A 22,646-nucleotide genomic window follows, 5' to 3' on the forward strand; every position below is an offset into this window, starting at 1 on the left:
GCCATTTGAGGCTGCTGTTCGGTGACGGATGTGCCATTCAGAATCTTTATAGTCATAAGTAACACCTGCTGTAACTGCAACACCGCAGGAGATAAAACCCGCCACACAATCCGATCAGAAGCATCGCGCAATCGGATTATTACGCCAGGGATCCGTCATGTGAGTTTATCGCGTTATTAATCAGTCTTTCTGCAATGACTGACGTGTACGCGCAGGTCTAATAAAGAGTTGTGAGCGCACACCTGGGCGCACACCTGTGGAGCCACTTGGACAAACTCTGGTTTCTGAAGAGGAGAAATCTCCTGAAAGCTCGGTCACTAGAGAGCAGCACCGTTCTGCGTTCTGGACCCACGATCCGATCCGATCCCTGCAGAGGCTCGGAGACAGACGGGATGGAGCGAGAGAGGCGTGCGTGCGTGGGAGAGCGTGCGAGGAGCCTCCACCCCCCCATTTCCATCTTTCACTTCACCAGAAAGATGCGTTACGGGCCTGGACGAGAATAGCCGTGGACGGAGAGCCCACTCGTGGCTATTGTGGGCGCCTCATGCATGATGCAGCGCTGCAGCTTAGCCCAGGTCGGCTGCAGCGCTGCATCGTGCATGAGGCTGCAGCGCTGCATCATGCGTGAAGCTGCAGCGCTGCATCATGCATGAGGCTGCAGCGTTCTGCCTGACAAATCATTCATTTACGAGCCGGAGTCGAACACGGAGGTATTTATGTGCGTGCGTTTGAAATCAAAGCATTCAAATTCAAATTGTATCTGAAAAACGGAGCCCCCCCCCCCCCCCCCATGCATATTTTAGCCCTCTTGATTCCGGCAACGCCGAAATCAGCTACACGATGGCGCCAGAGTTACAGGAATCAACAAGCTCCTCGTTCAGCAACTTCTCCACATAAAACGCGCTATTACGCACGCGTGTTCGCCGTGGCGCGTGGGGCGCAGTGGTTGTTAAACATTAGTGTAGAGGGAGATTTTCCACGCAAAGACTGAGGGGACAAATAAATGTCAATGTGCATTAAAAACACCCCCCCCCCCCCGTCATCCAGCACCTCTGCATTGCTATCCCGTCGGGAGGCAAACCTGTGTCCGGCGGGGAGGGGGGGAGGGGAGGGGGGGGGGGGCGCCGTGAACCCAACCTGACTGACATCATTGCGTCATGGACGCCTCCTGGAAGCGCCTCCTCTTTCCTCATCCCATCCCATTCGGAGCCGCCTGTGCGCGTAAAGTCAGTCGCACTTCATCAGAGAAGCGCACCGGGGCAGGAGGCGGACCATTGCGCGTGAACGAGATAGTAACGGAGAGGCAGCAGCGTGCGGGGACAGCGCGGGGACAAGGAGCCGCACTCGGTCGTCCCCACTTCTCCATCCTGCCGGATCTAATTCATGCGTTTTAAACTCCGGACCCCCGCGTCTTCCGTCTCCCTCGCCCGCCACTCGTTGGACATGTCCGAAAAACGAGCAGCCGAGCCGGAGTCTCGGGTGAAGCAGCAAGCCGCTCCGGGCAGCGCGAGTGCGCGTCCCTCGTTTCCCACCGGAGCGCGTAGGATGGAGACGGCTTAGAGGGAGTCCGAGCGGAGCGCAGAGAGATGTCGGTGCCTTTGCTGAAGATCGGCGTCGTGCTCAGCACCATGGCGATGATCACCAACTGGATGTCGCAGACCCTCCCCTCCCTGGTGGGGCTCAACGCCACCAGGCTCACGGCTGCGCAGGGGGGGTATCCAGACCGGAGCACCGGAGTAAGTGCGCGACTTACGCAATATTTCCAGCTGCTTGGCGCTTTTTTTTTTGTTTCTTTCTTACCCCCCCTTGAATCATGAATTAATCGAATGCTGCAATCAAAACGTGAGAATAGAGGCTAGATATGCGTGACGCGCGGGACGCACGCAAAAACGTAAAAAGCGACAAACAAACAAACAACCGCGTCTTTGATATCTGGTTCCTTCTCCTTGCCTCCTTCACTCAGTGGAAAGTTATCCTTAGGTTAATGCGTCCACGCCCCCCCCCCCCCCCCCCCCCTCCCTCCTCTGAAACATCTGGGCTCTTATTCTCCCCCTCCTGTGTGAATGAGAGGCGCCCCAAGCTGGATGCCTTTCTGCTTTCCTCTGTCCGGCTGCTGGCTGCGCCCGGATGACATCGAGGGTGAAACGGAGCCGTTTGTGATTAGATGCCATCTTTTCATGCGGCCATTGTGAGCTCTTATTTGATTATGTGAGCTCTAGTGACGCCGACTGAGTGCAGAGTTTGTTCCCTTGTCCTGTTAGAAGCTCCGTTGGTGACTGACAGGTGGAGAACTCACTCCTTCCCCCCACTACTTGTATGAAGTCCGATCAGCAGGTGACTGATACTCTGATATGGGGGGCTGGGGGGGGGGCTTGACGTCATACACGACACATTTTACACAGAGCGTTTGCACGCCCAGCCTGCAGAGCAATACGAGCAGCTCCAGCTGAGTCGATTCGCTGCTTCTTCCCTTTGTGCGAATGCAAAATATTCCGCGTGATGGTGCAGCATGGGCGGAGCCTGGTGGCGTCCGGCTTGGCGATGGATGATTTGACTTAAAAGAAGATCTGTTCTTTGTTCCCGTTTTGTTCCCTCCGCCTCCTCGGCTTCCCCCTCCCACCCTTTTCATTTATCATCTCTTTTGCCCGCAGGTGTTGCCAGCGAACCCAGAGGAGTCATGGCAGGTGTACAGTTCAGCCCAGGATAGCGAGGGCAGGTGCGTCTGCACCGTGGTGGCGCCCCAGCAGTCCATGTGCTCGCGGGACGCCCGCACCAAACAGCTGAGGCAGCTGCTGGAGAAGGTAAACCCACCAGAGACGTGGAAATACCCACAGCGATTTAGCTTCAGCCAATCGTGCTGTAAATGAGCTCCCTGGAAACCCGACAGGCGTCACGGGAGGCAGCTATATTCGCCCTCCCCATGCTTGTTTTGTGCTGCACGTATATCCAAAGCAATGACGCAACAGCAGCTCAATACCCAGAAACAAAACACTTAAGCGCATTTATGAATAATTGCATTCCGTCTTGAGATGGAGCTAATCGTCGTTTAGAGTAGCTCACTGATGGTGCAGAGACGATCAGCGGCGCGCCGGCGACTGAAATTGGAGATGTCTCTCTGTGGGGTGCGACAGTTTCCGAGAAGACAAAAGCCACGGCAGTTTGCGTCCCACACGTCCACCGTGTGTCTCTGACGCCCCCGGCGAGTTGGCCTGATGTCAGAATTTGACACAATGGCCGCAAGAAGAAAGCCAAAAGCACCATATTGTTGTACTTTCTCACATTCATTGCTCCAATCAGACGGCTGGAAGTAGCTGCGTTTCAACCCCCCCTATATGCTACCTCAGGTCCAGAACATGACGCAGTCCATCCAGGTGCTGGACCAGCGAACCCAGAGGGACCTGCAGTATGTGGAGAAGATGGAGGTGCAGCTCCGTGGCCTGGAGACCAAGTTCAGGCAGGTGGAGGAGAACCACAAGCAGAATGTTGCCAAGCAATACAAGGTACGTAGCCAGACGGTGGGGGCCATCCCGTCACGCTGCCTGTAGCCCATTAGCCGAAGCCTCTCCCAGTTTGTGTCGGTGTGCTTCCCATTGCGTGGATGTGGTTCTGCAGCAGGAACGCCGCACTGCATGTTATTAAGAAATAATCTCACATCGTCCATTTCACCGCAGCTCAGGCTGTTGAGTCGTATATCAGCAAGCATTTTATGCTCACCAGAGTGACGGCGCGACGCTCACCCTGCACGAGAGCACGCGCCTTTTATCAGGTCAGAAGGGAAGACGGTCGCCGAACCTGCTGCAAAGAAATCGGCTCTGAAATATGTCTCTGCCGAGAATGCGTTTCCCTCCATTAAAAGTTTTATGACTCATCCAGCAGGAACTGCAAATAGCATCTATTTCATCAATAATTAATATGCAAATGTTAATTTGAGGGAATAGATTGTCTTGAAAATGACGAACTGGTATTTCCAGAAAGACCAAGACGACAGACAGAGAAAATAAAACCATTTAAAAGTATTTATTTCTTTGTTTTTGCTTCAAAAGCAGCAAATTAATCAAATTCTCTCTGAATGACAATGCTGCTGATTGGCTGCTGGATCGATGCTTAAAGGCTTTTGTGTAATAAAGTTATTTTGTAGCTACACAAGAGCAAGAACTCCCGATGACTCAAACTATCCAGACTCAACGGTCACTCTCACAACTTCCCCTGCATCCTCACCTGCCGCTGCATCGTTTGCATGCCGCCCCCCCCCCCCCCGCCCCATGTGTGCAATGTTCTCTAATGTGTCTGCCAGTGTGCGTTTGTGTGTGTGTCAGACAGGTTAGCAAGCTGCAGCCACTGTCAACAGCGTGTCGTTTTCTTGCTTGCAGGGCTAACTTTAGCACATGTAAAGAGAGCCACAGGGAAGAAGAGGCAGGTCAATTCCAGATTCCCTCGAACGGGGGCCACAGTACTGAGAGAGTTAATTTACCTTCAGCACCATTAAGACACAGACACCCTGTTCCACTGAGCTCTTCCTGCATGTTACTGCTGTCAAAGTTTTCCATCTAAAAGCTTTTTTTTTTCTTCCAAACTTAAAATTCTTATTATTGCTGTTAATGTTTTGTTTTTTTCCTTCTCTATCTCTTTGGCTTTTTTGTCTATGCATATTTGGTAACTCGGAAAATCTCGACGTTAAACTCTAGACGTACAATTTGGAGACACGTTGTTGTGTGTGACATGTAAAAGCATGTAACCCCTTAATACGATGTTGCATTTTAAACAATGATGACCAATAAAGAGCTTTCCCAATTGTTGCCAGTGTACCGAGGGCTTGCTTTTAAATGGCTGCTCGCCAGCGCAGCCTCCTTCATCCAGCTCATCCAGCGGGTGGAGAATATTTCTCTGGGTCTGTTTGCTCAGACACACACACACACCTGCACGGCCTTTGACATCCAAACGTCGAACACGGACACAAACAAAGGGGGGGGTCAGAGGAGAGGCAGGCTAGAGTCAGAGTAGTCAGGTTCAGACAGGTGGTTTTGTTTTTCCTACTTTTTCTTTTATGGACAGTCTCCTTTTTGTCGCGCATGACATTCAACCGAGCTTATTCTAATCCTTTCAGGCCATAAAAGCGAAAATGGAGGAGCTTAGGCCGTTGATACCAGTGTTGGAGGAGTACAAGGCCGATGCCAAATTGGTATTGCAGTTTAAGGAGGAGGTCCAGAATCTGACGTCAGTTCTAAACGAACTTCAGGAGGAGATGGGAGCCTATGACTACGAGGAGCTTCACAACAGAGTGTCAAATCTTGAGGAGAGACTCCGAGCGTGCATGCAAAAATTAGGTAGGAACAGAACAGTTGTTGCCACACACACACACACACACACACACACACACACACTTTTTGCTTCAAACACGTGCACGCACAAACACTCCAGCTGACGGTGCAGGAGGAGGAGGAGGCGCTCAGGCACAGTCACATGATCCGGAACACGATGTGTAGCTGTGACATTCCACCAGTCAAACACAGGTCCCGCCCTCTAATGGACTCGACTGTCTGTGCCCCCCCCCCCAGACGATGAATCCATCAGAGGGCCACACAGAAAGCTGACACACTTTCACATCTTGCACTTTTTCTTTCTTTTGTTCTAATTTTCCTCACCGATTCATCCATGATGTATTTTTTTCAAATGTGGAAAATCGGCAGAGAATCAATCTAAATTAACATTTTTGGGGGGTTTTGGACCATTTGTTGGAAGCTAACTACCCCCCCCCCCCTATTTTATAATAACTTATGGAATTAAAACAACAATATATTAACAACGACATCATCCTTAGTGGGAATCTTACGGTTTAAACACACATGTTTGGGCAGCTTCCTGTTTCCGGGATGTTTGATGAGTCGTCGTGTTTTTTTGGCGTACTCCACAGGTGCTCGCACAAACGCGCCAACAGGTAGAGGAAAAGCGACCTCCGCTTCCATCGCGGTCTGATCTTCTCTTTCAGCCCCCCGCTTCTTGTCTTTACTCACCTCTCCCCACAGCCCACGGCGATAATAGATGCACGCCCACACTGCCCTGAGTAAGATGTGGAGCAGGAGCCGAGAAGATGCCGTGTTCCAGTTTCAAATTATTCAGAGCAAAGATGACAGGAAAGCTTTCGGGCACCGATGGCGACTGTTTTTTTTTCTGAAGGGCTAGCAGTGATGCTACCAACTGACGCCTAGCACCGGCTCTCCGGCTGCTTGCTCTGTCGTATCTCTTTCTGTCCGCTCTCATCCTCCCATCGGACCGGAGCAGCGGTCCAGTCCGTGTTCTCTGCCTCGGTTCGCTGCGCTTGCTGCAACTGAAGGAGGCGCTCCTCTACGTGCAGGAGCACAAGGGGAGGTCAGCCAGAGAGGAGCTGCTGGCTCAGGCAGAACTGAGAGCGGCTGCACCTTTCATCCTCGTGCGCTCGTGCACTGTGCGCACAAATGCGCTCCTGTCATTGAGATTAAACTCGGGAAGGTCACTTTGTGAATTTGCATCAGCAGATGAACAACAACGGGGGGGGGGATAAAAAATCGAGAGAGCAGGCGAAACTTGAGAATGTGACAGAGTGATGCGAGAAGCTGACACGAGGTGGTAACGGCTGAGGAGGCAGAGTGATAAAGTGAAAACGAGCAGGAAAAGTGAAAGAGACTCACCGGGGGTCCCCACAGAGCCGTCCCTCAAGCTGTTTTGTGCAGCTGCTGGGACACAATGGCCATCGATCAAGAGGACATGCCAGCTTGCTGGGCAATAATCAAATAAATACATCACCCTGTGTCGGGGGGCCCCCGGCGATGGGGAGGCGCAAGGAGCTGCAGGCCCTTCACAGCAAATGTACTGATTAAAGGCGTAGGAGAGCCGCGTCAGCACATAAACCGCCGTTCCCACCTTGCATCTCAAACGACCTCACCTTCTCGTAGTTGTCCAATAAATAATCGCTTCATCAGACATGGCTAACAAAGACAGTAAAGCAGTCGGGAAGTAGAGCCTGTTCTTCATCGACGAGGCCGACAAGTTCTGCCAAAGTAATACGTGACATCACCTTTTTTCAGTTTAGCCCCGCCCATACAGGATGGGAGGCTACACATCCTGGGTGGAGGTAACCGTGTTTAACAAGTCCAATTGTCTGAATGTTCATGATTCTGACTTTGTTAGGCTTTAGATTCTTGAACCATTAATGTTGGTGAGCACAAAGACGTTAAAAAAAAAAAAAATCTAAACAAAGCAGCCAAGATAAAACAAGATCCTTCATAAACCATCGTATATCCTCCTCATGAATCAAGTGCTCGTCCTTTATCTTGTCGTCCTTTATCTTGCCGTTTGAGCAAATTCAGGCCAACACAGGATTAGACTGCGTGCATCTCTAGAATGAAGATGCTTTGGCTCCCCGGCGGCCTGCAGCGGTGGCGTCGTCTACAGATCCAGGCTTGATTAAAGAAATAAATAAACCAGTCGTCTGCATATTACTGCACCCTCTAATCCCGCTCTGGGTTACGTAAGGGACGCAATAGATGCGACCCTTACGTCACGGGCACATACAGGAGAACCAACATGCAAATGTTCATTGTGCAAAGGACAGGAATTTAAGCGCAGCACAGGAGGTAGGGGTTAAAAGGAAAGAGGGATGCGAGTGAAGTATTGAGAGGTTAATGGATGCGGCACGTCACGCCGAGATGTTAATGAAGACTTCAAATGAGCCGCCATCTCGGTCCCACTTTTAAAATTTGTGTTTCAGCGGGACTCATTAGATTCACGAGGCAAAAATTAACTCATCAAATACGTCTAATTAACATTCCTCTCGCCGAAATGAGCGGATGCAACATCAAGGGGGTGTCTTTCTCGGGTAGAATCCGGCCTCGCTTCCATCTTTATTTCGTAGAAACGATGCATTAATCCAGATTTAATCCAAGAAGCCGACGGTAGTTTAGTCTCATTCTCATAAAGAGCGCCGTCGTCACTGATTAGCGCTGCAGCAGCTCACGAGGAGCTCACGGGAACCGATGTTTTCCCTTTCCTACTCTCTCTCTCTCTCTCTCGCTTTCTCACACATCCACAGAGAGACCATAACAGACATTAGAATGTGTGAACTGAATCATAAGCACCTTTTGCACAGTATATTATGCAAAGGAAGGGGGGGGCGGAACAGGCCGGACATCAATTCCCTCCTTCAGGCAAATTTTTTGTCTTTTTTTGGGGGGGGGGGGAGGCAGCAAATTAAAGTGAATCCTATGTAATAGATTTTGGATTAGTTTAAATACCCAAATGGACGTTGCTCTAGATGTTCTCGCTTCTTTCCTTGCAGCATGTGGAAAGTTGACGGGCATTAGCGAACCCATCACCATCAAGACGTCGGGATCCAGGTTCGGCTCCTGGATGACTGACCCCCTGGCCCCTGAAGGAGATACACGGGTATGTAAGGATGCACACAGTCTAGACTGGAAGCTCCGCCTCGGCAGATATTCAATGCACACATCAGCAGGAGCCTTCCGAACCCTCAACCACGCAGAGCTCAGAGCAAGGTCATGACTTCCTGTTGAAAAAGGACGTTCATGTCAAAACGTAAAAATGGCCGCAACAGAGAACAATTCTTTTTTGGTTCATTGCATTGATTTGCACAGCCCAAGATGCCACGCTAACGCACCAAACAGCAAACGAAGCCATCGACTAGCAGGTGGACGTGGGCGAGCACCCAGAGGCTAACAAGCTGGGAGTTTTCTTTGGGGTGTTAATAGAGAACAGATCGAAGCTACGAGGAGCGGCAGTGAATTTAAACCAGGTAGCCACAAGCGGGATTCAAAATGAATGCCAACGTTGCTACGTTCACATACGTGTTTCTTAGCGACGTGAACGTAGCCTAAATGCTCTAGATGGAGATGTAACGGTCCGAACCCTCATCTTTTTAAAATAAAAATTATCTGTCGACATGTCAAATGATATAAATTATGTGTTTTAACAAAGCAAATCAAATAATGCAGCAGATGGCAACAGAATCCAGTATATTATCATCCTCCATCTATGCAGCCTGATGGCGGCGCCTCAAATGAATGCAATCATTGTATTTCAGGAGTACTTTGATAAAAATAAAAAATATTTATGATTTAAAAATTCTACAAGTGCTGCAGTGTGAGGGTAAACTGAACATCATGAGGGTTTGTTAGTCACACAGTTTGAACACATCAGTTTGATGATGCTGATAATCACGAGTTTAGAGTTAATCTGGCTGCAAACCGTAATGCTCCCTCCTCATCTGAAGATCGGCTCGCTCCAAGGTCACCCTGAACAGGAGGTGAAGGTCGGCGCTCATTGTGAAATAAGCCCGAGTTAATTGGTCACCACCCTTCTCAGCTGATCTAATCGCTTTTGGGGAAAAGGAGCTTAATAAATGTCCCTCTTTTAATTACTAAAACACATTAAAACGTAATGCCAGGGATAAATCCTCGTTCTTTACAGGAAGCTGTCAACTGGACCGGCGAGGGGGGAGGGAGCTGGAATTAAACTTTATTTGTTGGTCCGGCGTGAACACGCTTATTGTGCACCGGTTTTATGAGACGCATTAATAAAAGACAGAAGTCTCAAAGTCACATGGGAGGAAAGATTGATTGAAACTTTTAGTTCAGGAGCTGAGCCGGTTTGCTTCCCGGGGGCTAATTGTTGTGACATAACGTGCATTCTTAAAAGACTTTTGCAAGCAGCAGGGGTTTCCGCTGACTAAGCATGCTGTTAGGGTTACTTTTTTTTTGTAGAATCTAAAACATCACGAAGTGAATGCATGATAGGTGCGCTGCATTATCAGAGTGTAGCTGACGGGAGGACGCAGGTCTGCGCCGGTTCCTTTCATCTCGTATCCTTAAGGCGTGCTTTTGCTTCTACGGAAACCTGATTCCTTCATGATAAAAAAGAAAAGTCAATCACAGCGGTGGTTTGAAGCAGGTAGGAAAAGGGGATCAGGTGTTTGGGTCCCGCTGAGCATGAGGAAGTGTTTAAGTCTCTGGGAGCTCCAGAAGCAGCGCTGCCCCCCTCGTCGCTGCAGGGGGCCGCATGGAAGCCGGGCCGGAGCAGCTGAGACAAGCCTTTTATGTGAAATGATGGGCATCATCCCTGCAGGCCTCGGCTCATCCCGGCCTGCTTTCAGATGAGGCCAGATCTCAGATGCACGAGGCAGGTCGACGAATGACGACGGCGGGTTTCTGCCGCTGCATTAGTTCAATCCCAATTCTTTCTCCATCTTGTCACGATGTCCAGGTCTGGTACATGGACGGTTACCATAACAACCGCTTCGTGCGTGAGTACAAGTCGATGCAGGACTTCATGACGTCGGACAACTTCACGTCCCACCGGCTGCCCCACCCGTGGTCCGGGACAGGTCAGGTGGTCTACAACGGCTCCATCTACTTCAACAAGTTCCAGAGCCACGTCATCATCAAGTTTGACTTCCGGACCTCCTCCATCAGCAAGTCCCGGCAGCTCGACTACGCCGGCTTCAACAACGCGTATCACTACGCCTGGGGCGGCCATTCCGACATCGACCTGATGGTGGATGAGGGGGGCCTGTGGGCCGTTTACGCCACCAACCAGAACGCCGGCAACATCGTCATCAGCAAGCTGAACCCCGGCACGCTGCAGATCGTCAAGAGCTGGACCACCAACCATCCCAAAAGGAGCGCCGGGGAGTCTTTCTTGATCTGCGGCACGCTCTACGTCACCAACGGCTACTCAGGAGGTACCAAGGTCTACTACGCCTACTCCACCAACTCCTCCACTTACGAGTACATCGACATCGCCTTCCAGAATAAGTACTCGCACATCTCCATGCTGGACTACAACCCACGAGACCGCGCCCTCTACGCCTGGAACAATGGACACCAAGTCCTCTACAACGTCACGCTGTTCCACGTGATCCGCTCAGAGGAACTGTAACCACCTGAAAGACGCGTCGTCTGCAGAGATATCCCTATAAAAATATATCCGTGAGGGAAGGCGACTTCATTCCAAAGACTATTCCCTTTGTAACATTGAATAACCTTTACAGAGAGAGAGAGACTGCATCAACAGTGAATGCATAGTGAATTGAATGTGTCTGGGGGGGGGGGGGGGGGGGAATGCTAAAATCAAAGGGTTTCATTCCAAATGTGATGTTTTTTTTAAAAAGGAAATTAAATATTTGAGTTGATTTCACAAAAAAACAGAGATGATTCTTATGAAAACAGACTTAAAAAATGTAAATAGAAGTCATAATAAGACTTGAATAGCTACCCATAGTAGACATTATTTTAATAGCTGCCATCATTTTGTTCGGGGTATTTTTGTTTTGGATTGAAACTCTTTGACTGATTGTGGATTGATTGTAAAAGTAGATATAAAAAAATAATAATAATAACAACAAATGCCAAAAAGGAAAAAAGAAGATCCCACCTTTTTATATATATATATTGGAATATCAACTTGTTCTCGTGGTGCTGGTTTTTCTGCAGAAATCCTCACAACTGAACTGTTCTTTCAGCCGATGGGGGGTCCTGAAGCAAAGACTGTTGGGCAATTAACTGTTGGACCCCCAGTGTCCTGAGGACAGAAAGGAGGACGGGGGAGTCAGAAAACTCGGTAGCCTAATGGGTCCATACTGTTATACCATTTTTAATCGAGTACAGTAGCAGGAAACAAACAAACAATAACATCCACTTAAAGAGCTGAGGCGCTGACTGTTGACAGCTCTGTTGTTTGAAATGAATTTCCTGAATTCGTGACTTTGTGTGAAAAAGGCTTTCTTTGCATGAGTGTTTCACGCTGGCCTGCTCTTCTGAATGTCTTTTTCTGTGTGACGATATATATATAAAAAAAAAAACAGGGACAAGGTGGGTTACCTGTGGGGATTTGAGGATGAAAAAACAAGAAGATATTTACGTTTTTATTTTGCCACATCTTTGTATTTAGTTCTTGCTTTGTTTACGTTGTTTCCTTTGCAGTCATTTTGGTTTCAGATGTTCGTGTAAATGTTGGCACCGGTTCCGCCGCTCTGTATTCGTTTGTTTGTGCTTGCGTGGGAGGAATGTATTGAGCTCACATGCCTCTGAAGACAAAAAAAAAAAAAAAAAATATTACAGAATGTATCAGGAATGATATCCTGGGAAGCCGGTCCTCCGATCTTTGATTCTAGCCGGTCGGAGGCAGGCGTTTCTTTTAGAGAATGACTCTGTCTCATGTCATGCCCCCCCCCCCCCCCCACACACACAAGGACGCCGTCGTTTAAATGTAAAGCCTCGATGAAGACACAAGCTTTCCACTCTTTTTGCGCTTTGCTGGACATGTGTTGTATCTGAGATGAGATAGTTAATAATTCGTGTCAATAAAGCAGAGAAATCTGATGCTGGTATTTTTGCCTTGAAGCTACGACTATAGCTACGTGAACGTACACTAGACGCATGCGGCGCTGGAGCTAATGCTCTCGTTTTTTTCAGAACTACAACAGCAGTTTTAGTGCTTTTTTTTAAAACACAAAACTGTCCACCTTTTGTTCGTACAGCCATTTTCGCCTTTTCTTTGTTCCCCACATCGTTTCTCTCTCCCCCCCCCAAACACCTCCTTTAACCTCCAGCCGGTCTCTCTTTCCTGCTCCTAGTTGCTCCGGCTCCCTCGCCGCGTCTCATCCCTCTGATGTTTCAATCGATGAATAAATGATTGCTTCTATTTTCTCCCCCCAGTGTTTGGCCAACAGACGCTGGGAGGAGTTTGACGTATGATTTGGGGGAGACACATGAAATAAAAGAGGAAAACGGAGCGAGATAAACATGCTCGGCAGAAGGTCTCGCGGTGAACTGTCAGTCAGCGGCGGAATATTTTTGCATATTTAAGCGTTGATTGCCGCATCAGGAAACATGCGCGCCCTCCCGTCCCACAGCCGTGCTTGTGAACCTGACAGTTGCATTTCATTTCATCATTTCACATGCCAGCTCTCTCGTCAGTGTTGCCCCAACCCGACGGATTATTTACTCCAGACTTTAAATAGGTGCAGTAGGCTAATGACTTGATGTCAGGACTACTGCATCAGCACTTTGGGGAGTCGAGGGCGGCTACAGTGAGAGGTTTGACCTTGCTTGGCCCAGCTGCAAGGTGCATGATCCCCCCCCCCCAAGGACAAAGCCAGTTAGCAGTAATAGAAAGCTAGCGTGTACCTGTCAACAAAAGGCGCGCAAAAGAATGTTGCGCAGCACTGCAGTGTACTCTTTATTGCTAAATTTGCACCGTTCCCAGTGTCATCCTGCATAATGTACCCCACAACAGACACAGGCGGCGTCTCTATGGCCGCTTTGAACGTTTGAAGGCTGAATTATGTAGCCTTGGAAACTGCCAAAACACTATTAAAGCTGACACAAATTTCAAATTGATATTCGGCCCGATACGTCGCATTTGTGCGGCTGTTTACAGAAGCGTTGTGTCACATAAAAAAAAACGACACACCAAGAAAATGAGATGAGACATGATCGGAAAAGAGACGCGATTGCTTCTCAGCTTCAGTTATGCGTCATTCATCGGCTTTTATTCACACAGCCTGATGCTTCTCACATATTCATCAGCACAATCGTTTTGTAGCTTGGATTTCTTGAGCACTCCTGTAGACCGTTAATTTCTACAGCAAGGGGGGTTTAATAAGCATTAAAAGAACCAGCTGACACGAGACTGTGTACCAATTAAGGAATAATAAAATCTTAATGTGTAGCCAGATGTCTTGACATTTTCCACAGCAGATTTTGTTATTCCCCCTCCAATCGAACCCTTTGAACTAATAACTTGTGTGTAATTTGCAAAGGAGGGAGCAGATTTCCAACAGTGGGCGCAACACTGAAAAGTTTTTTTTTTAATGACAACCTTCCTGCCTGGAAAGGTAGTTTTAGATGCTTTTTGTTCTTAAGTCCAGCAAATGGTTAAAAATTAAATCGAAGATATAAAAACCTTATTAATCGTCAACTGTCAAGAGAAGCAAAGCAGTAACAGCATTTTCACAGCGTAGAACTCGCGGCACGCTTGAGCAATTACTGTTGGGCCTTTCAAATTTAATGCAAGATGACACGCCGACAGTTTCTCAAACATGCCGCTTTTTTTCTGTTCTATTGACAAACTGTATATTTAAAATTCATCAAGCAGGTAGCAGAGAAAAAAAAAAAACAGAAATAAAGTGGAGGGTTTCATGTTTCCAATGTAGCTGGGAGCAATCGCCGACGTAAAACCATTACAGGCCCGGGGTGGTTTGGAATAATAGTCAATAAATCAATAGAACCATAAAAGAATAGGACTGAGAGAGAAAAACAACGGCAATAAAGACAATTAATTTTAATTATGGCGTCATAAAAAGGCAACGCAAAAGGTACTCAGATGTACCCTTTGCTATTTTCAGCGCGCCAGTTTTGTTTGCAGTTGTGTCTTTGTCAGGAAATGAAACACCTGCTCTGTAGCAAAATGGCTCCTCAATTAGCATCGCCTCTGAAGCGCCGCACACATCGAAAACCACGCAGATGTGTGTACCATGCCGTATATAAAATAAAACTACAGTAATGTTTTCCTGATAAATGCGCTCCATGGTTTGCTTTGCAAATATATATATATATATATAATATATGTATCTCATCTGTGCAGCATATAACATCTCAGAGAAAAACACATTTATTAATCCTAACTAACTGTAAAGTTCTTTTTAAGTAAAGCTAATCACAAAGAAGCCATATAGCTATGAAGCCTGTTCTGTTCAATCTACAACAGCTAACAAGCGTAAACACAAACTGCTCAATTAAATATCAGTATTTAAAAGTGTACTTTTTACATGTAATTGCTCCCGACCCTGAACACAGTCGTCTCTGAACCCCCCGTGGGTCCACTAATGACTAATGAGCGGCGCGCTGCTTAAATATTTACCCCCATTACTTTACCTCGGTCGAAAGACTTCGGGCAATTTGTGCTTGTGTATTTAAATGCTAATTTGTGTATACACAAGCATGCAACGTTTATCTTACGCTCGTATATCCTTACCATTACTGTAGCTCTATCAGACATACAGGCCACATTCAGCGCGCTCTGTTTTAAGAGTTTTCGGTCTGAAATGGTTTCAATGAAAGGTGAACCCGACCCATGCCAGATTTAGGAACCAAGTCAGAATTGGGGAAAACCCGGTTTGTGCCGCCATTCGGAAGTCAGACATGAGCCCGTCAGGAGAAAGCAGCATTACAGAACGCTCTCAATCATTAGGAGTCATTGCCCGTTCGCTGCGCCCCAGCTCATCTGGAAATCGCTGCAGTGAAATGGATTCTGGGATTGAGCTAAAAACGAACAGAGAAAGAGAACAAGAGGTAGAAAAACTGGAATGTTTCCAACCCCTCAAAATGTGACGATTGTGTTTTCTTTTAACCTCATTATTGCAATAGTTACCCTTTTTTTTTGCGAGGCGATTACATAATCCCGATTAGATTAGATAATCCATTGCTCCCCGGCCCTGAGCGTCGTTATGTATCACTAACGAGCCGTGGTGACAAAATGCACGCCATCTGTCCACGCGGGAGATTTCACACTCATGCCCATGTTTGACTCGTTCCAGTATTCTCCTCGGGGGGGGGTGGGGCACTGGCCGATCATCACATGGAGGCAAAGAGCAACACAACTCCAGCCTGTTGGGCTCGGTCACATGTTCGCCACGCCGGCTTTCAATCGTTTATGATGTCAAAGTGTTGAATGTTTGTGTTTAGAATCAGATTGATTGTAATCAGCTTCTGGAGTTTCTCTCTTTTGTGGCAAGTAAAGTAAAAGTAAAGTGAATCAACATCTTTGTGCAGATTGAGAAGCTCCCTTTGTGTCAACATCTGTCGGCAGCGACTGGGAGTGAGATTAGGATATTCGGCGACCTTAAATGAATCCTCAGTGGGGATTGATCCAGCAGTCTGGGAGCGGTACCGTAGCTGAGATTCAATACGATTCTAATCCCTGCTTCCACACGATTTAAAGACAAGCCGCAGCGGAGCGATGAATTATTCAGCATCGGCTGTTCACCTGGAATGAAACCAAGAGATGGAATCAAAATGAAATTTAAGAGTGATGTTGACAAATTCTAATCTTCCCTCCCCAGTCTTTTCTTAGAGGAGAGAATATACATATATATATATATATACATATATATATTTATCCAGCTGGTGATAAATGCCTTCACAAGAATTCCTCACGAGAGGAAATACTTTTTGCATCTTCGTTTATTTGTGAATGGCATCTATATCACGATTAGTTGCCATGGACACGAATCCAATGGGCGTGTCAATCCGTTTCACTCAGCCGCCGTCCTGTCAGCCCGGCCTGATTACTAAGTTTCACCTGACACCGCAAGTCTCAGCAGGCGCAACGTGAACTGCTTTAGATGTAACTGGATCAATACCCCCGCGGCGATTTACTGCCCCCCCCCCCTCCCTTTGTGGCATCGACGTATAATTATGTGCTCAACCTCTCCACCTCATTCACACGACCGGCCTCTGGCTCGCACGCTAAAGGTCACGTCACGCGCTTTTCTCTTTCTCGTCCCTTATGGAATCCCAATTGCTCGTCTCCATCACCGACTCCCTCCTCTTCATCGTTCTGCGTCAGTTACCCAGAAAGCAAATTGGGCGTGACGGCGTGGCTTCTACGTTCTGACGATTAGAAACAATCCATTTATCTTCCAACACGATGACGCATGAGGAATCGATCCTCAGCGCCCGGCAGGTTCATGTCTATCTGCTGATGCTCGACCAATCAGGACATTCCAGACCAAATCCATCTGATCCCAGCCGGTGCATCCGTGCAAAGATCACACGCATGTTGAACTTGTACATGCGTGTCAGTGTGCAGTGATGCAGTTGGCATCCCCATCCACCCCATCCACCCCCCCCCCCCCCCCCCCAGGTGCGCTGAGGCAGATAGCAGAGCAGTGACATCCATTGCATGCAATGAATAATCAATAAACACCATCTGCTGCATACAACAGGGGGGAGCAGCTCCAATCCTTCACTCCGGGATGTCCCCCCCCCCTCCCTCGCTCTCTTTCTCACCCGATCCCACATACTGTCTCTCACATTTTCTCACCTGTTTCTCTCCCTCCTTCTCCCACTTCCCCCCCCCCTGACGTCTCGCTTTCTCTCATCATCTTTTGTTTTTTCCATCTACACCCATTTGCGAGTCTGGGCGTGTCGCACGATACTGATCAGGTTCCTGATTGGTCTGAGCTGCGAGGGCTCGTCACATGACAGACTGAACTGCCCTACGGGCATTGTATTTGCAGGTGACCAAAAAAACACAAAAACAAAATCGTTTTGTTGTGAAAATTTGCCCGATTTCAACTGGATCTGTTTCCTCGGGTATTAAAGATAGAACTAGGGAATACGGGACGACACATAGAACGGGAGAACCTGAAAACAATGATGAATCAGAGAGGAGATTCTGGCAGAGAACTGTTCAGAGAGGCGGGTCCAAAGAGGCAGCAGCTGATTTGGTGAGATGTGCAACAGGTGCGTCTGGTTCAGTTCAACGATGCCTCCGCAGCTGTGCAGGGGCAGAAATCAACCTGCAGCAACAGTTGCCATAGCAACCCTCACAATGTTAATGTTAATGTTAGAATGTCATATTTCTTTCTGACCTCATTCCGGATCAGATCCAGAAAGCATTTTGCATGATAGTGCATATCGGACCCCTTTATGACTGTGATTTCTGCTGAGTGAATTGAGTGCAGATTTTACAAGCGGCGTCTCCAATCAAGGCAAAGCAGGAACATGCGTGAGGCAGAAGAACGCAGATCTAAAAAACAAAAGGGATTCCAATCGGTTTGTTTGCCCTAAAGATTTGCCGGTGTGTCCACTTCGCATCGTGCTGTGACCTTCCAACGTTGGTTTCCTGAATGCCTGCTCCCAGAATGACGCCTCCCACCCTCTGAGGTTTTCACGCTGATGGCATCCAGATGAAATAAATCACTGTATGACTTAAAACAAACAGCGTGTAATAAAGATGTCAAAGCCAAACCCGCTTTTTTTATTTTTTTAAACGGGTAACAGCTGCTCCTCTATTGACTGCCAGGTTCTCTCCCAGAGAGCCGAGTCTTTGCCTTTAATTAATTTCTCGTGTGATTGAGCACAGCTTTGATCGCCATTTCCTTGCTGTCCAGTGTGATAAGAACGAAGGCGGCCTCGTCAAACGGAAAGACTGTTTCCACACACACACACACACGCAAAAACACTCCCTTGTAAATTAACCTTGAGCCTTTTTCCTGGGAGTTTTTGTAGACATTATGCAAATGAGGATACATTAAACCCCTCTGGATGACACAAGGTGATCAGTTATTAAAATTGCAAAGCGGCTATAAACATTTATGGCGACATCCGTAAAGGAGTGAGAGAGCACGCCCTGATCGCCCCCGAGGAAACACGAACGCCCTCTTCAACTCATCTCCTGTAAGGCAGAGCTCCAAGACAACGCCAGGCGGGACTCGTCTCGGCCTCCTCCGGGGCGGAACGGTTGCGTCTCTTCGGGTTTGTGTGAACTGATCGGGCGTGCAGCCCATCAATGGCTGCCACATAAAAAAAAAAAAATGGCCAGAGGACAGAGGAAGAGGAATGCTCCTTTGAGTTTAGTTAAGGTCTGAAATAACTCCAGTTTGGAGGTTCGTTTAGATCTCATTCCAGATCTTTATCCGTCGGATGGTTTGAACAAACACATCACGATCGTCCACATAACATCCGACGCTTTGCTGCAGGGACCTTGAGCAGCGTGAAGGCAAAACGCGGCTCCTCTTTAACTTCTGCTCCACGCTTCCTCTTCTTTCGTCGACTTTTATCCTTGCTTAATTAAAGCAAGTCGAGGTAGACCCCCCCCCGCTCCTCTGCCTGCATGGGGAAGACAAAGATGGCAACAGGGCGGTGTGCTGCTTTTAATTAGACGGGGAGCGCAGGGAACTTTTGTTTCTGAAATTTAAAAAGGAAAAAAGAAAAAGACAACTCAAGGTTGAAACGCTTCGTCCTTTTTGTTTTTGGGATTCTTCCTTTGAAAACAAATATTTACCAAGTTGAATAAGTCAGCGCCAGCAAACGCTGCAGGGCCGATTTAAAATGGACAAAAGCATGCCATCATCATCATCATCATCATCATCTTCAAGCCCTGCTACGGCACTTCCTACAAGCAGTTGGGAACCAATGAATCCTGCTTCCTTTGGGTTGGGGGGGGGGGGGGGGTGTCATCAAATGCCCCCACCCAATTGCATCTCACTGTCTGGTGCTGACTGGTCATCGGCTGCAGAGATCTCTGCTTGGATTGTCCCTTAGTTTATAAAAGCTGTGGCATTTGGACAGCCGGCCGGTTGGCGTCTGCGCTTCTGATGGCATCGTGCTTCCGTTTTGGCGCTGTGCCGCTGTGTCCATGGCCCGTTATCCTAAAACCTCAAAAGTTTGGACCATGTCCCAATTCATCCAAAAGCCATTTGTCTAACAGCCGGTGATCCTTAAAGCAAACTGCTTTGGCTCTGGAGGCCCGTTGATCCAAAAATACCCTCTCTGTAGTCGTTTCAGCCAAGGCCAGCCTTTCTGACCCTGAACCACAGACTCCGACCCCAACCACTGGACCCGGAGCAGTGGGATTCAGTTTTCCAGATAACAAGCTCAAGGACAAATGGGATTTAGGTCCATTGGGACATTTTTTTTCTCCATAATGTGACAAAAAAAACGTTTATCATGTTTGCAGTAACCGCTTATCCTGTTTAGGGTCACGGAGGGTGGAGCCTATCCCAGCCGACTTTCAAAATGAGCAGCTTCAATGTGAGGAATGCCATTGACCAAGCCATCGACCAAGCCCTCGCCATAGTAGGATTAAGTACCAGCACAGATACAGTGGCAGATTGTCTTCTCTGCGTCTCTTATTGGAGGTTCACAGCAGAACCCTTTACTTACGCAGTCGGCTGTAAAGACGCCTCGCGGTTAAACCTCCCATCGGTTTCCGGGGATCTGATTTTACAATGTGCCGCAGTGACAGCGGAGAGAGAAGCCCAGCGAGCGTGAAGATCTGCAGACTGATGTGTGAAAACCGCGACGACTCACAGAGTGCTGGCACAGGAAACAGGATGCTCGCTACCTCACAGCCAGCAGGGCTTTTCCATTAATTCCCACCTCCCTTGAATGCAACTTTAATTGTCGAAGAGTAATGGGTCAGATCTGATTCTGGTCCAGATCTGGTGGGGGGGGGGGTATGCGTCGGAGCCAGTGTCTCGAATTAAACCTCCCAACCGGAAATTGGCATCGCCTTTTTTTAATGGACTCTCCAGGATCAGGCTTCCAGCAGCGGTTCACTCAGACGTTCTCAAAGGCTGTTCTGAAACATCCGCAGCATTTAGTTGAACAGTGTTTCTCCCACGACTGGAGATATCTGCAAAAGAACAACAACACAAACTGTTGAAGAAGACAGTTCTGCGAAGGCAGGAGCAAGCGGCGATTTGATAACTCACGGATTTGCATGCAGAATGAGCACAAAGGGATTATTTTTTTCTGCAGCAATCAGGCGCATGCAAGGTTTCCCCTCATTTCTTCCTTCCATTTTAATTTTATTAGCAACACAGAAATCCAGGATTTTAGCCTCCCATTAATGAATGCCCCGCTGCATTATGCAAAGTTATGACAAAACACTTTGTTCTAAATCGCTCATTTATTATGAGATTTCTTACATGATAGCAGCAGATGGAGAGAAAAAAAATCCCCAAAATCCTGCTCCATTTCCAACTGCCGCTGATATGCTTCTGGAAAATAGTGTTTTATTTCTCTACAACATGCAGTGACAAATTTACAGCGATATAAATCAGCCCCGGCTAGCGTTTATTCCCTGCAGAGTCATTTTGGGGATATGGATTTCTGAGTCGGGGAACCTGGAACAACCCGTTGATGTAAACACAAAGCTGCTGCCTGACAAACAACGAGAGAAGAGATGTAAAGACAAGGTCATGTTTTCAACCAGATACGGGATCTCTGTCTCTTTACACAGAGGAAACAGTCCCGGGCGTTCCGGACGTTCCGCCTGCCTCATCTCGAGCTGCAAATATTAGTGAAACAGACTGCAAATAATTAAAGCAGCAAAACTCCACCCACTTCAAAACAAATGAGAAGATAAGAAATAGGAGCAATAAGAAAGCACCGCTTTTAGAACTCAGAATATCATCTTTCAATGTCAGAAAATATCAAGCTCCTTGAAATGATTAAATAAATATTTATTGGACTTTTTGTTTTTATATCCAATAAAATTCGAGATCATCATCATCATCCCTGAGATTTCTTCATCCTAAATGAAGTTCCCACAACATATTTATATATTTTTAAGTGAATTTCCTCTAACGATTACAAAGTGAGGTCAACGCTCCCCATCTCATCTGTTTGCTCCATTTCATTTTCGAGGATGTGCGTTTCCCTCCCCAACATCTACTGGGAGATTGTGGAGAAGGTGTTTGTGTGTGTGTGTGTGTGGGGGGGGGGGGGGGGGGTTTGGAGCTCTCATCAAAAAACAGGTGCTTTACTGCAGCACATGAAGCTGTTTCATCATTTCTGGATCCCCTTCTGACACCTCACATGATGGAGTGTTGCAGCCCGTGTGTGTGTAGCGACGGTAGGTGGAGATGATGATGCTGAGCCCACCCCAAATCCCACCGTGATCTATAGCACCCCGGTTCCTTGCGGGGGGGGGGCATTTCTGTCTCGCACTGAAGGTGGCACAATGGTGCGATAAAGGAGGATTTAAAGTAAAAGTTTATTTACATTTATTTCCCCACACGCAATCAGAAGCGACAAACAAAAACAGACAATAAGACAAACAACAATAGCGGCGTAGCGAAACAAAAACTCGCATTCAGAGCATTGAGCGGGAGGCGCCGTTAGCATTGATCGCTAACCTTCATCAGACATGCGATCAATAAATAAATGCTGTTAGTGAGTGTGAAATCTTGCGGCTGCCGCTTCGAACTCATTCCGGGAGCGGCACGAAAACTGAGCTTGGCTGCTCATGGAAAGATGGAAAGCAGCCAATTATTGGCTTTCAAACAACAAAACTTTGCACAGCTACACTTTCAGTCTCACTTTATAACCTCTGATTCTACTGTATACACGCTCGTAGTCCTTTTCTTTTGTACCTATTGATCTATTGCCCATATATATTTCCTATTTTTTAAGAGCAGATGTGGAATTGTCCTCGAATTTCCCCCCAAGATCATCAGAATATTTATCTCTCTCTAATAAATACACCTACACGCCACCGCCACTTACCGATCAGGCGTCGCTAAATCACCCAGGAGTTTACCTTTAATGCCTGCGGCTTAAATACAGCTGAGGGAGAACCTGATGGGATTAAAGTGGAACCCGAGGAGTCGTTCATTTAATGCATCCTGAGCTAATTGTCCAGACGATCTCTTAGGAACCCGAAGCTCTTCGGGAAACCTCTGCAGGTTCTATTTACAGCTCAATGAAAGGATCAGACGTCCCGTCCTTTCTGCTGCTTCACGGTCGCTTCAGGTTCAGTTTAAGGTTTGATTGATTACTTTTGGAATAATAAATAGGATACTGCCAGCTTGATTTAGGCGAGTGACCACAAACACACACACACACACACTTTGATCTGACCTA

General features: G+C 47.6%; 1 protein-coding gene across 1 annotated transcript; it reads left to right on the top strand.

Annotated features, from left to right (window-relative positions):
• The first annotated feature begins 1,586 nt into the window (after nucleotides 1-1,586).
• olfm1b (olfactomedin 1b) lies at nucleotides 1,587-10,926 on the top strand. The gene is made up of 6 exons (XM_068752673.1): nucleotides 1,587-1,736; nucleotides 2,652-2,801; nucleotides 3,345-3,500; nucleotides 5,105-5,324; nucleotides 8,312-8,418; nucleotides 10,252-10,926. Exons 1-6 carry the CDS (start codon nucleotides 1,587-1,589, stop codon nucleotides 10,924-10,926), a joined length of 1,458 nt encoding a protein of 485 aa, XP_068608774.1.
• The last annotated feature ends 11,720 nt before the right edge of the window (nucleotides 10,927-22,646 follow it).

The sequence above is a fragment of the Brachionichthys hirsutus genome, chromosome 19 (genome assembly GCF_040956055.1).
Source record: "Brachionichthys hirsutus isolate HB-005 chromosome 19, CSIRO-AGI_Bhir_v1, whole genome shotgun sequence".
In the NCBI taxonomy this organism is placed as follows: domain Eukaryota; kingdom Metazoa; phylum Chordata; class Actinopteri; order Lophiiformes; family Brachionichthyidae; genus Brachionichthys; species Brachionichthys hirsutus.

Bases quoted from the DNA above. Each gene is read 5' to 3' on its own strand.
- olfm1b (XM_068752673.1), top strand. From the start codon at position 1,587: ATGTCGGTGCCTTTGCTGAAGATCGGCGTCGTGCTCAGCACCATGGCG. The intron at 2,802-3,344 runs GTAAACCCACCA...ATGCTACCTCAG, and splicing joins TGAGGCAGCTGCTGGAGAAG to GTCCAGAACATGACGCAGTC. The intron at 3,501-5,104 runs GTACGTAGCCAG...TAATCCTTTCAG, and splicing joins ATGTTGCCAAGCAATACAAG to GCCATAAAAGCGAAAATGGA.